Source organism: Oncorhynchus clarkii, chromosome 22 (assembly GCF_045791955.1).
Source record: "Oncorhynchus clarkii lewisi isolate Uvic-CL-2024 chromosome 22, UVic_Ocla_1.0, whole genome shotgun sequence".
Taxonomy (NCBI): Eukaryota; Metazoa; Chordata; class Actinopteri; order Salmoniformes; family Salmonidae; genus Oncorhynchus; species Oncorhynchus clarkii.
Window position 1 is genome coordinate 46,048,052 of NC_092168.1, and position 14,981 is coordinate 46,063,032.

General features: G+C 44.3%; 1 protein-coding gene across 1 annotated transcript; it reads right to left on the minus strand.

Moving 5' to 3' along the window:
• Window positions 1–9,633: 9,633 nt before the first annotated feature.
• On the minus strand, window positions 9,634–12,307 carry LOC139380151 (trace amine-associated receptor 6-like). The gene is made up of 2 exons (XM_071122595.1): window positions 11,485–12,307; window positions 9,634–9,674 (listed from the first exon to the last, which is right to left on the minus strand). Exons 1-2 carry the CDS (start codon window positions 12,305–12,307, stop codon window positions 9,634–9,636), a joined length of 864 nt encoding a protein of 287 aa, XP_070978696.1.
• Window positions 12,308–14,981: the final 2,674 nt, after the last annotated feature.

The window sequence follows — 14,981 nt, forward strand, 5'->3', positions numbered from 1 at the left end:
AATGTACAAAAAAAAAAATGTTATTTTTTTTTCGTCTTTTGAGCTTCTAGTCATGAACTCTTTGCAGCCTACTCAATCACTTTTTATAGCTACGGTTTACATATATAGTGTTCCTCGCTGAGTTCCCTGAATTCCTATCGGACCTTGTAGTTGTGGCAGATAATATTCAAATTTTGGTGACTTTAATGTTCACATGGAAAAATCCACAGACACAAGAGACCCAACATTACCTCTGGGGAACACCTTCCTCCAGAAGGGAGGTCAAAGAGCAGTGAGCTATGGCTGTCCCAGACAACCATCCACAAGAACAACTCTGGGCCTGAGCTCTTAGCCAGACACCCTCGGCTACAAACATCGAACTGTCCATAGAGAAGAGGAACCAACCTTGAGGGTCATTTACAGAGTTTACAAGCCTACTCCACCTTATCCTCCAGTGACAGGGGGGTCAGATCCTCATAGTGTTACGATAGATGGCAAAACCTTCCTCCTTCCTTCAACTGCCCTTGGTACTCCATGGGGCAGCAGTACCAGTCCCCTTCATCATCCTCCTGCCTGACCAGACTCAGTCACTCCCAACGTGCTTCTCATGGGGGGATAAGCGACAGATCTCTGCCCCAAACTATCTATGCTGACAGTGATGTCAGTGGTCGACGGTGCTGGTGCCATAGCCAAATCCTGGCTGATCACTTCTGGGCCAACATCAAACCCTGCCTCAGACTGGTGGCCCATCTGATTCCCTTGTCTGATGTCAAGGATGACCCAGAATAAACCAGGCGAGAGCATTTGTAGAGCAAGAGCATAGTCTTTAAATTTCGGTATTGTTTGTCGGTATTGTTTGTAAATTGGTTGTGGGGTGCGTTGGCAGAGACACCTGTTGGTGGAAAACGTGTTGCATAGATGTTATGAAATTGGCATCAAAATGTTGGAAATATGATATCCCCTAGCTGATCATTGTCTGTAGCCAACTCTGACCATAGTGTAGGCCTCATGAAACAGACAGGGAGAGTGAGCTGGTTCTTAGCGGTCGGCGAACTCTCAACGTATGCACCACAAAAGCATCCTGAAGTGGCAAAGTCGATATCCACATTTTTAGGGTCGCTACAGTTATTGTTATTTGTGGTCGTACACATTATTTTGTAAACATGTTTTAAAGTACAAAGGGAGGGTCGTGAAAATATTCAGAGTAAATTGTGAACTGTCCCTAATAACTTGAGGTGCTTTTGAGATCATGTATTGATACAACTGAACTGGAAATCACGTTTCTCAGTCACATTTTCTTCTGAGAAAACAACACCTCAGAAATGGGAAACAACATCAAGGGATAATTGGGTCAGATTACAGTGTGGTTGTTCTGATGTCTGACAAATAGTATTTGTCCCCATGATGTAACTGAGACAAAGTCTACCTCAACTTGAAGACGTATGGTTATAGGTTGCAACCCCTTAACTACTTACACAATACAACATTGAGATAGACTTGGACGTTATCTGATATCATGCAGCACTGTACATTTCAACTTTACTACACTTGTTGAAGACGTTGTGCCTCAATTGAGCCACTAGAGGGAGATGTTTAACAACATATAGAAAGACTCATGACGTCCTCAAAATGTACTTTTAGAATACTTACTATTAATAACTAAATAACACGGAACAACCACAGACGTTCTCCAAGTCAAGGGTTTTTCTTTTCTGATGTGATATTTTCTTTGATTTAAACAAAAAAGACTAAGACATGTAATTCTCCTTTTCATTTAGTTAAATCAATCATCTCCAAAGCACTTGTAAAATAATCTTTCACGCAAAAATGACAACTCTTTCAGAATAAATCATGATTTGCAGAGCTGAAACTTGCAGAGCAGAAACTTGACGAACACACTTGTTGGAAAGGTGGCATCCTATGAAGGCGCCACGTTGATAGTCACTTAGCTCTACAGTAAGACCATTCTACTGCCAATGTTTGTCTACATTACTGCCTTATTCTAAAATGTATTAAATATTTTTTTATCTCTTCAATCTCCACACAAAACCCCCAAAACAGTTTTTTAGCAATGTTTCCAAATATATTAAAAATAAAAACAGAAATACCTTATTTACATAAGTATTCAGACCCGTTGTTATGCAACACGAAATTGAGCTAAATAGCATCCTGTTTCCATTGATCATCCTGGAGATGTTTCTACAACTTGATTGGAGTCCACCTGTGGTAGATTCTATTGATTGGATGTGATTTGAGCTCCCGAGTGGAGGAGCGGTCTAAGGCACCGCATCTCAGTACTAGACGTGTCACCACAGACACCCTGGTTCAAATCCAGCTGTATCACAACTGGTTGATATTGGAAGTCCAATAGGACAGCACACAATTGTCCCAGTATCCTCTGGCTTTTGCTGGTGTAGGCTGTCTGTTATGCACGTGAGTGAGGACCCAAAAGCGGTTTAACAAAAACAGAGTCCTTTAATGTCAAAACACAGGGAAGACATAGATCCTCTTCAGCTGTATATAATGGCAAAATAGACAACCCGCAGAGAGGGCGACAAATTAATCATAAAGTCCTTCTGATATTCACAGAAGAGTCCCCCTTCTTAGTAGCAGAGGAGAATAGCTGGGTTAGCGGCGACAGACTGCTGGTCTCTCTGGGTAGGCGCGGGTCGTAGAGGACAGAGGTACCTGATCACACGTAGCATCAGAAGAACAGGCAGATTCCGACAGGACAGGACAAACGTGACGATAGTTTGGTTCTGGCATGAGAAACTCAAACGAGAATCTGACAAAGACAGAAGCAGGAACAGAGAGAGAAATAGAGACCTAATCAGAGGGAAAAAGGGAACAGGTGGGAAAAGGGTGAACAAGGTAGTTAGAGAAGATGAGGAACAGCTGGGGGAAGGAGAGGAAGAGAAGGTAACCTAATACGACCAGCAGAGGGAGACGGAGTGAAGAGAAAGAACAGGAACAAGACATAATATGACAATACATGACAGTACCCCCCCACTCACCGAGCGCCTCCTGGCGCACTCGAGGAGGAAACCTGGCGGCAACGGAGGAAATCATCGATCAGCGAACGGTCCAGCACGTCCCAAGAGGGAACCCAACTCCTTTCCTCAGGACCGTACCCCTCCCAATCCACTAGGTACTGATGACCACGGCCCCGAGGACGCATGTCCAAAATCTTACGGACCCTGTAGATAGGTGCGCCCTCGACAAGGATGGGGGGGGCGGGGAGACGAGCGGGGGCGCGAAGAACGGGCTTAACACAGGAGACATGGAAGACCGGGTGGACGCGACGAAGATATCGCGGAAGAAGAAGTCGCACTGCGACAGGATTAATGATCTGAGAAATACGGAACGGACCAATGAACCGCGGGGTCAACTTGCGAGAAGCTGTCTTAAGGGGAAGGTTCTGAGTGGAGAGCCAAACTCTCTGACCGCGACAATATCTAGGACTCTTAGTTCTAAGCTTATTAGCGGCTCTCACAGTCTGCGCCCTATAACGGCAAAGTGCAGACCTGACCCTCTTCCAGGTGCGCTCGCAACGTTGGACAAAAGCCTGAGCGGAGGGGACGCTGGACTCGGCGAACTGAGACGAGAACAGCGGAGGCTGGTACCCGAGGCTACTCTGAAAAGGAGATAGCCCGGTCGCAGACGAAGGAAGCGAGTTGTGGGCGTATTGTGCCCAGGGGAGCTGTTCTGACCAAGACGCAGGGTTACGAAAAGAAAGACTGCGTAAGATGCGACCAATAGTCTGATTGGCCCGTTCTGCTTGACCGTTAGACTGGGGGTGAAAGCCGGAAGAGAGACTGACGGAAGCCCCAATCAAACGGCAAAACTCCCTCCAAAATTGAGACGTGAATTGCGGACCCCTGTCCGAAACGACGTCTGACGGAAGGCCATGAATTCTGAAAACATTCTCGATGATGATTTGTGCCGTTTCTTTAGCAGAAGGGAGTTTAGCGAGGGGAATAAAATGAGCCGCCTTAGAGAACCTATCGACAACCGTAAGAATAACAGTCTTCCCCGCTGACGAAGGCAGTCCGGTGATAAAATCTAAGGCGATGTGAGACCACGGTCGAGAGGGAATGGGAAGCGGTCTGAGACGGCCGGCAGGAGGGGAGTTACCGGACTTAGTCTGCGCGCAGACCGAACAAGCAGCCACAAAACGACGCGTGTCATGCTCCCGAGTGGGCCACCAAAAACGCTGGCGAATGGAAGCAAGCGTACCCCGAACGCCGGGGTGGCCGGCTAACTTGGCAGAGTGAGCCCACTGAAGAACGGCCAGACGAGTAGGAACGGGAACGAAAATAAGGTTCCTAGGACAAGCGCGCGGCGACGGAGTGTGAGTGAGTGCTTGCTTTACCTGCCTCTCAATTCCCCAGACAGTCAACCCGACAACACGCCCCTCAGGGAGAATCCCCTCGGGGTCAGTGGAGGCTACTGAAGAACTGAAGAGACGAGATAAAGCATCAGGCTTGGTGTTCTTAGAGCCCGGACGATAAGAAATTACGAACTCGAAACGAGCGAAAAACAGCGCCCAACGAGCCTGACGCGCATTAAGTCGTTTGGCAGAACGGATGTACTCAAGGTTCCTATGGTCAGTCCAAACGACAAAAGGAACGGTCGCCCCCTCCAACCACTGTCGCCATTCGCCTAGGGCTAAGCGGATGGCGAGCAGTTCGCGGTTTCCCACATCATAGTTACGTTCCGACGGCGACAGGCGATGAGAAAAATACGCGCAAGGGTGGACCTTGTCGTCAGAGAGGGAGCGCTGAGAAAGAATGGCTCCCACGCCCACCTCTGACGCGTCAACCTCGACAACAAACTGTCTAGAGACGTCAGGTGTAACAAGGATAGGTGCGGATGTAAAACGATTCTTGAGGAGATCAAAAGCTCCCTGGGCGGAAACGGACCACTTAAAGCACGTCTTGACAGAAGTAAGGGCTGTGAGAGGAGCTGCCACCTGACCGAAATTACGGATGAAACGACGATAGAAATTCGCGAAGCCGAGAAAGCGCTGCAGCTCGACGCGTGACTTAGGAACGGGCCAATCAATGACAGCTTGGACCTTAGCGGGATCCATCTTAATGCCTTCAGCGGAAATAACAGAACCGAGAAATGTGACGGAGGAGGCATGAAAAGTGCACTTCTCAGCCTTCACAAAAAGACAATTCTCTAAAAGGCGCTGGAGGACACGTCAAACGTGCTGAACATGAATCTGGAGTGACGGTGAAAAATTCAGGATATCGTCAAGGTAAACGAAAACAAAGATGTTCAGCATGTCTCTCAGGACGTCATTGACTAATGCCTGAAAGACAGCTGGAGCGTTAGCGAGGCCGAAAGGAAGAACCCGGTATTCAAAGTGCCCTAACGGAGTGTTAAACGCCGTTTTCCACTCGTCCCCCTCCCTGATGCGCACGAGATGGTAAGCGTTACGAAGGTCCAACTTAGTGAAAAACCTGGCTCCCTGCAGGATCTCGAAGGCTGAAGACATAAGAGGGAGCGGATAACGATTCTTCACTGTTATGTCATTCAGCCCTCGATAATCTATGCAGGGGCGCAGAGACCCGTCCTTCTTCTTAACAAAAAAAAACCCCGCTCCGGCGGGAGAGGAGGAGGGGACTATGGTACCGGCGTCAAGAGCTACAGACAAATAATCTTCGAGAGCCTTACGTTCGGGAGCCGACAGAGAGTATAGTCTACCCTGGGGGGGAGTGGTTCCCGGAAGGAGATCAATACTACAATCATACGACCGGTGCGGAGGAAGAGAGGTGGCCCTGGACCGACTGAACAACGTGCGCAGATCGTGATATTCCTCCGGCACCCCCGTCAAATCACCAGGCTCCTCCTGTGAAGAAGAGACAGAGGAAACAGGAGGGATAGCAGACATTAAACATTTCACATGACAAGAGACGTTCCAGGAGAGGATAGAATTACTAGACCAATTAATAGAAGGATTATGACAAACTAGCCAGGGATGGCCCAAAACAACAGGTGTAAAAGGTGAACGAAAAATTAAAAAAGAAAGGGTTTCGCTATGATTACCAGAGACAGTGAGGGTTAAAGGTAGCGTCTCACGCTGAATCCTGGGGAGAGAACTACCATCCAAAGCGAACAAGGCCGTGGGCTCCCTTAACTGTCTGAGAGGAATGTCATGTTCCCGAGCCCAGGTCTCGTCCATAAAACAGCCCTCCGCCCCAGAGTCTATCAAGGCACTGCAGGAAGCTGACGAACCGGTCCAGCGTAGATGGACCGACAAGGTAGTGCAGGATCTTGAAGGAGAGACCAGAGTAGTAGCGCTCACCAGTAGCCCTCCGCTTACAGACGAGCTCTGGCTTTTACTGGACATGAAGTGACAAAATGACCAGCGGAACCGCAATAGAGACAGAGGCGGTTGGTGATTCTCCGTTCCCTCTCCTTAGTCGAGATGCGGATACCCCCCAGCTGCATAGGCTCAGCACCCGAGCCGGCGGAGGAAGATGGTAGTGATGCGGAGAGGGGGGCAACGGAGAACGCGAGCTCCTTTCCACGAGCTCGGTGACGAAGATCAACCCGTCGCTCTATGCGAATAGCGAGTTCAATCAAGGAATCCACGCTGGAAGGAACCTCCCGGGAGAGAATCTCATCCTTTACCTCCGCGCGGAGACCCTCCAGAAAACGAGCGAGCAAAGCCGGCTCGTTCCAGTCACTGGAGGCAGCAAGAGTGCGAAACTCAATAGAGTAATCTGTTATGGATCGATTACCTTGACATAGGGAAGACAGGACCCTGGAAGCTTCCTCCCCAAAAACAGAACGATCAAAAACCCGTATCATCTCCTCCTTAAAGTCCTGATACTGGTTAGTACACTCAGCCCTCGCCTCCCAGATTGCCGTGCCCCACTCACGAGCCCGTCCAGTAAGGAGAGATATGACGTAGGCGATACGAGCTGTGCTCCTGGAGTAAGTGTTGGTCTGGAGAGAAAACACAATATCACACTGGGAGGAGGAACGAGGGGCATTCAGTGGGCTCCCCAGAGTAACACGGCGGGTTATTGATTCTGGGCTCCGGAGATTCGAAAGCCCTGGAAGTGGCCGGTGGATCGAGGCGGAGATGGTGAATCTGTTCTGTGAGGTCGGAGACTTGGGCGGCCAGGGTCTCAACGGCATGTCGAGCAGCAGACAATTCCTGCTCGTGTCTGCCTAGCATCGCTCCCTGGATCTCGACGGCTGAGTGGAGAGGATCCGAAGTCGCTGGGTCCATTCTTGGTCAGATTCTTCTGTTATGCACGTGAGTGAGGACCCAAAAGCGGTTTAACAAAAACAGAGTCCTTTAATGTCAAAACACAGGGAAGACATAGATCCTCTTCAGCTGTATATAATGGCAAAATAGACAACCCGCAGAGAGGGCGACAAATGAATCATAAAGTCCTTCTGATATTCACAGAAGAGTCCCCCTTCTTAGTAGCAGAGGAGAATAGCTGGGTTAGAGTCCCCTTCTTAGCAGCAGAGGAGAATAGCTGGGTTAGCGGCGACAGACTGCTGGTCTCTCTGGGTAGGCGCGGGTCGTAGAGGACAGAGGTACCTGATCACACGTAGCATCAGAAGAACAGGCAGATTCCGACAGGACAGGACAAGGGTGAAGCAAACGAGACGATAGTTTGGTTCTGGCATGAGAAACTCAAACGAGAATCTGACAAAGACATAATATGACAATACATGACACTGTCATTGTAAAAAATGATTTGTTCTTAACTGACTTACCTAGTTAAATAAAATTACTTCTTGGAAAGGCACACACCTGTCTATTTAAGGCCCCGCAGTTGACAGTGCATGTCAGAGCAGAATCCAAGCCAATGAAGTCGAAGGAATTGTCTGTAGAGCTCCGAGACAGGAATGTGTCGAGGCACAGATCTGTGGAAGGGTACCAAAACTTTTCTTCAGCATTGAAGGCCCCCAAGAACACATTCTTCTTAAATTCTTAAATGTCGAGAACCTCAAAAGTTGAACTGGCTAGAGCTGACTGCCCGGCCAACTGAGCAATCGGGAAGAAGGGCCTTGGTCATGGAGGTGACCAAGTACCTGATGGTCAATCTGAGAGAGCTCCAGAGTTCCTCTGTGGAGATGGGAGAACCTTCCAGAAGGACAAACATCTCTGCAGCACTCCAACAATCAGGCTTTTATTGTAGAGTGGCCAGACTGAAGCCACACCACTGTAAAAGGCACAAAACGGCCTTGGAGATTGCCAAATGGCACATAAAGGACTCTTTTGGCACCTAAATGGCACCTAAAGGAAACCAAAAATGAACTCTTTGGCGTTGGGAGGAAACCTGACACCATCCCTACGGTGAAGCATACTGGTGGCAACATCATGCTTTCGGGATGTTTTTCAGTGGAAGCGACTGAGAGACTAGTCAGGATAAAGGGAAAGATGAACAGAGCGAAGTGAAGAGAAATAATTGATGAAAACCTGTTCCAGAGCACTCAGGACCTCAGACGCGGTCAAATGACCCTAAGCACACAGCCAAGACAATGCAGGAGTGGCTTCGGGACAAGTCTCTGAATGTGCTTGAATGGCCCAGCAAGAGCCCGGACTAGAACCTGACCGAACGTCTGTGGAGAGACCTGAAAATAGCTGTGCAGCAATGCTCCCCATCCAATCTGACAGAGCTTGAGAGGATCTGCAGAGAAGAATGGGAGAAAATCCCCAAATACAGGTGTGCCAAGCTTGTAGCATCATACCCTGTATTAGCTGGCTAAGATGCTTCAGCAAGGTACAGAGTAAAGGGTCTGAATACTTAGGGCTCTACAGAGGGTGGTGCGGTCTGTCCAACGCATCACCGGGGGCACCCTGCCTGTCCTCCAGGACACCTACAGTACCCGATGTCACAGGAAAGCAAAAAATATCATCAAGGACATCAACCACCCGAGCCACGGCCTGTTCACCCCACTATCATCCGTATGGCGAGGTCAATACAAGTGCATCAAAGCTGGGACCGAGAGACCGAAAAACAGCTTCTATGTCAAAGCCATCAGACTGTTAATTAACCATCACTAGCCGACTATCACCATGTTACTCCCTTGTCACTTTCATAATGTTTACATACTGCTTTACTCATCTCGTATGTATATGTATTCTACTGTATTTTTTGTCAAAACCACTCAGACATTACTTGTCCAAATATTTATATATTTCTTAATTCCCTTCTTTTACATTTAGATTTGTGTGTGTTGTTGTGAATTGTTAGCTACTACTGCACTGCTAGGAAGAAAAGTACTTCACTACACCCGCAATAACATTGCTAAACATGTGTATTTGACCAATAAAATGTGATTTGATTTGATTTTGTACTGCATTACAGGTAATAACCCTTGAAACGTAATGTTCAGTTAAGATATATATTTAGATACTGGTTCCATTACCCTGTAAGCAGTCTATAAACTGCTCTTAGTCTATACCACTCTGACATTGCTCATCCATATATTCATATATTCTTAATTCCAGTCTTTTACTTAGATTTGTGTGTATTAGGTATTTGTTGTGAAATTGTTAGATATTGCTTGTTAGATATTGCTGCACTCTCAGAACTAGATGCACAAGCATTTCGCTACAACCACAATAACATCTGCTAAACACACGTTTGTGACAAATGAAATGTGATTTGATTTCTAATGAGTGACTGCAATCCACACTTTGGTTTTGGTGGTCACTGCCAACAAACAAGAATGTTATAATTTTCAGACAAAACACAATACTTCCTTCAGCACACTACTACAACAGTTTGACTGTTTTGGAATAAAATGTTCAATATATTTCCTTTAACATCCTCTGTGTTGTGTCCATTGATATTTTCTAGGTCATTTTGAGAACTTAATTAAACTGGTCACTGTTCAAAACATGTATACAGTATTAAGAAAGTATGAATAGTCCTCACTTTAGATTAGAGACTGCAAAACTACTTTACTAATGATTAGTAAATGGTTTATACGTTAATTTATTAAACATCTTATGAGAGATCATATACATCATTATTACATACTATAAAAGTTGTTTATCAATGTGTGAATAACTAGCTTATTAAAAATAATGTGGGAGTAATGAGACATTAATGATATGTAGTCAAAATAAACAGTAAACATTCATTATTACAAAGTCTTACCAATCTCTATATTCATTCAGACTGAACAGCATCTGACAGAGCTGCTCTGGTGTGACCCCTGACCTGGCAGCAGTGATGTAGTGAGAGTAGTGGTAGTGAGAGTAGTGATAGTGTTCATAACCAGTATGTTGAGGATGAAGTGTCTACTGTGGTCTCCTGCACTGTTGTGCTTATTCATTATGGCGTATACTAATGATCAGTAAATGGTTTATAAGTTCATTCATTAAAGATATTATGAAATATCTTATGAATCATTATTACAGTCTATAAAAGTTGTTAATAAATGTGTGAATAACCAGCTAACTAAAACAAATGTGGGAGTAATGATACATGAATGATGAATAAACCATTTCATAATCCATTATACGTTCTTCATTACAAAATGTTATTATAAAGTTTTACCAATCTATATATTCATTCTGACTCCACAGCATGTGAGAGAGCTAATCTGGCTTGACCCCTGACCTGGCAGCAGTGATGTAGTGAGAGAAGTGGTACTGTTCATAACCAGTATGTTGAGTTTGAAGTGTCTGCTGTGGTCTCCAGCACTGTTGTGCATAATTATTAATGCATATACTAGTATTTTACATATTTGAGAATAGAATACCTACCTGAGTAACATTTAACAAGTTTGGGAGTAATGATTAATAAATAGTGAGCAAACTGTTTATTCCTTACACATGTTTTATTACTGAATGCTATTATAAAGTTTTACCCATATTTGCATATTCTTAAATTTGACCATCAACTACTTCCACAATACACCATTGAGATAGACTTGGATGTTATCTGATATCATGCATATTGTACATTTACATTTTACTACACTTGTTGAAGGCGCTGTGTCCCAATTGAGCCACTAGAGAGAGATGTTCAACAACATATAGAATGACTCATGACGTCCTCAAAATGTACTTTTAGAATACTTACAAACTATTTATCATTAAATAACATGGAGCAACCACATACTTTGTTATTTGGAGTATACAACCCTAAATGACTAAAATGTATTTTATTAAATAAGCTTATTCCTTCTTATGCCTTCTCCAAGTCATTCCAATCCAATCCAGCCAAATAATTCTGTATTAACACCACATGTACCCATGACATCAACACTAAGTCATGTCAGTGTATTTTTACATATAATAAATACTTGCAACAATTGTATAACAAAACTATATCAAACTTATGTTTGTCAAACTAGGGAATAAAAACTTGAACTATGAACGCTTTAAATTGAGAGATAAAATAAGTTTTGCTGTCACTTTGAACCATGGATAAAGGAAAGCATAAATGATTGGATTAATTAAGGAATTAACAAGTCCCAGAAAATGGATGAAATGTGATATATGATTAGCACTTAAAATAGAAAAAAATACGAAAACAAATAGAGATGGAATCCAACAAATTAGATAGTTGAAAACAACAATAGCTAGAGTTTTTGCTGCTTTTCTCTCAGACTTATTTGCCTGTACAGTTTTAACACCAGACACGCTAGCAGCCTCTTTTGAAAATACCTTTCTGGCCTGTAATCTGGCCACCACAAAGATTTTCAAATAAAGTGTTATAATAACAGAGCATGGGACAACCATTGTAATTACAATGTCAGTGAAATTAACCCAGGATGACCCTTCAACAGTATTACATTCTTTGAAACACCTACTTGGTACCTGTATTCTTACAAAAAACTGTATATTAGCAGCACGGTATAAGATACAACAACACCAGGTGATGGATATACAACACCTGATTCTTGTTATTGTTATTTTAGAGTGGTACAATAAGGGATCACACACAGCAACATAGCGGTCTAAAGATATCAAGACCAAATTGCCCAGAGATAAAGATATACATAAAGAAGCAATGTAGCCATGAAACACACAGAAATATTCCCCAAAACCCCAGCATGATTCCATTATTGCTACAGTCATTACTGGTATCACAATCAATCCCACCAGGAGATCTGACGCAGCCAGAGAGAGGATGAGCAGGTTGGTTGGAGTGTGGAGCTGCTTGAAGTGAGAGATGGATATGATCACCAGTACGTTCAAAAATACTGTAACTGCTGAAATCAATGAGAAGATGATGTACAGTGTTATGTAGATAGTTGTCGATAGCAAAGCCTTTCTGCAAGAAGAGTTTCTGTCTTGAAAACAGTATTGAACATCTTCATGTTTCTCCATTTGTAATAAAAAGTAAAAATGCTGAGGTCCTTCTCCTGCTTGGTCCTGTGTGTGACCCTGTCAGGTCCGCCTTCTGACAAACACTGAGCTCTGCCTCTCTATTTATCCCTGAGTTACTGACAGAAACTCCCCTCCCTGGAGTCTCTCTGCACACACACACACACACACACACACACACACACACCACCACAACCACCAACGAAACATACACAAGTGAACACACAAATTAACAAATGGTTGGATAAACAAATCATTTGTGAAAGCATGATGTAATGTGTGACAGGATTGGCTGTTGCTGTGCCCTCTTAGCCTGTCCTTCAGCCTGACTGATCATTAGAGATGAGAGAAAAGGTACATTTACTCAACTGAGTATTTTAATGGGGAAAATATAGCATGCGTGATGTTTTGGTCTCTCAAAGTCTATTTTACATTGGAAACTGTGTAAGACTAACTGTTTTGGGCGATGTCAGAGCTCAGTTTGGACCATAATCCACAACCCAAGGACACATGATGGCATGGTCATTGTGTAGGAAAGTTGACAATAGGAAAGTTGATGAGATGCTAATAGCAAATGCAATCAAAATAGTGGCATTCCATAGGAACATTCCACAGACTATAAACATTTCGATATGTACTGATTTATTAATAAATCCTGTGTCTGAGCCGCTGAATTGCGACTCCACTTTGTCTCTATACTGACATTTTGCCTGTTTGTGTCACACCCTGATCTGTTTCACCTGTCTTTGTGATTGTGTCCACCCCCCTCTGGGTGTCGCCCTTCTTCCTCATTATCCTCTGTGTATTTATACCTGTGTTTCCTGTCTGTCTGTGCCAGTTCGTCTTGTTTGTTCAAATCAAATGTATTTAATTATATAGTCCTTCTTACATCAGCTGATGCCACAAAGTTCTGTACAGAAACCCAGCCTAAAACCCCAAACAGCAAGCAAACAGGTGTTGAACCACGGTGGCTAGGAAAAACTCCCTAGAAATTGCCAAAACCTAGGAAGAAACCTAGAGAGGAACCAGGCTATGAGGGGTGGCCAGTCCTCTTCTGGCTTTGCCGGGTGGAGATTATAACAGAACATGCATGGCCAAGATGTTCAAATGTTCATAAAGGACCAGCATGGTCAAATAATAATAATCACTGTAGTTGTCGAGGGTGCAACAAGTCAGCACCTCAGGAGTAAATGTCAGTTGGCTTTTCATAGCCGGTCATCGAGAGTATCTAAATCAAATCAAATCAAATCAAATTTTATTTGTCACATACACATGGTTAGCAGATGTTAGTGCGAGTGTAGCGAAATGCTTGTGCTTCTAGTTCCGACAATGCAGTTGTCTCTGTCACCACTCCTGCTGTCTCTAGAGAGTTGAAAACAGCAGGTCTGGGACAGGTAGCACGTCCAGTCAACAGGTCAGGGTTCCGTAGCCGCAGACAGAACAGTTGAAACTGGAGCAGCAGCACGGCTGGTGGACTGGGGACAGCAAGGAGTCATCATGCCAGGTAGTCCTGAGGCATGGTTATATGGCTCAGGTCCTCAGAGAGAGAGAAAGAGAGGAAGAGTGAGAGAAAGAAAGAAAGAGAGAAATAGATAATTAGCGAGAGCATACTTAAATTCACACAGGACACTAGTTAAGACAGGAGAAATACTCCAGATATAACAGACTGACCCTAGCCTCCCAACACATAAACTACTGCAGCATAAATACTGGAGGCTGAGACAGGAGGGGTCAGGAGTGGATACATAAGTTGTTTCTAAACTGTAAAACAGATACAGTGCATTCAGAAATTATTCAGAGTCCAAATGTTCTTACATTTACTTAAAGCCCTATTCTAAAAAATGTTGAATTATCCTTAATCCTTATCCTTATCCTTATCCTTAATCAATCTACTCACAATACACCATAATGACTGTAAGAATGTTTTAAGATAATACCCAACGCAGAGGACTAACGGTCAAGAGGAAATCAACGATCAATGGAAATAGTGTTTTTCTGTAACAGGGAATTAATGATCATTGGGTCAGAGACATGGAAGGATTTTGTCTTGGCGTTGAGCCTGAAACAGGATACCTGTTATGTGGCTATTGGCCCAGTTTTATTGCAAGACATTCTAATTGGTCAACCACAGGTTAGGGTTGGGTTATAAAACAACATCCTCTCTTTGTTCTGTGGAGAGAATCACTGAGGACATGGGAGAATGAACATCTACCTCTCAGCATAACATCTATGATTTGTCCTCTTTGAATAAACCTATTTCCTCCTCTTGATTTGTTTTGTGGTCTGTGTTATTGAAGAGTAACATCAACTTCTAACCTGACGAAGAAAAAACTGGTTTTATTTTTTTGGCAAATTTATAAAACATTTAAAACTGTAATTTACATAAGTATTCAGATCCTTTACTCAGTACCTTGTCGAGGCACCTTTGGCAGCGATTACAGGGTATGACGCTACATGCTTGGCACACCTGTATTAGGGGTGTTTACCCCATTTTGCTCTGCAGATCCTCCCAACCTCATTCAGTTTGAATGGGCATCGTCGCTGCACAGCAATTTTCAGGATTCTCCGTAGATGTTCTATCGGCTTTAAGCCCGAGCTCTGGCAGGGCAAGTTAAGGACATTCAGGGACCTGTCCCGAAGCCACTCTTGTGTTGTCTTGGCTATGTGCTTAGGGTCA

Bases quoted from the DNA above. Each gene is read 5' to 3' on its own strand.
- LOC139380151 (XM_071122595.1), bottom strand. From the start codon at position 12,307: ATGGAGAAACATGAAGATGTTCAATACTGTTTTCAAGACAGAAACTCT. The intron at 9,675-11,484 runs GTGCTAATCATA...GTTTGTTGGCAG, and splicing joins CGTATTTTTTTCTATTTTAA to TGACCACCAAAACCAAAGTG.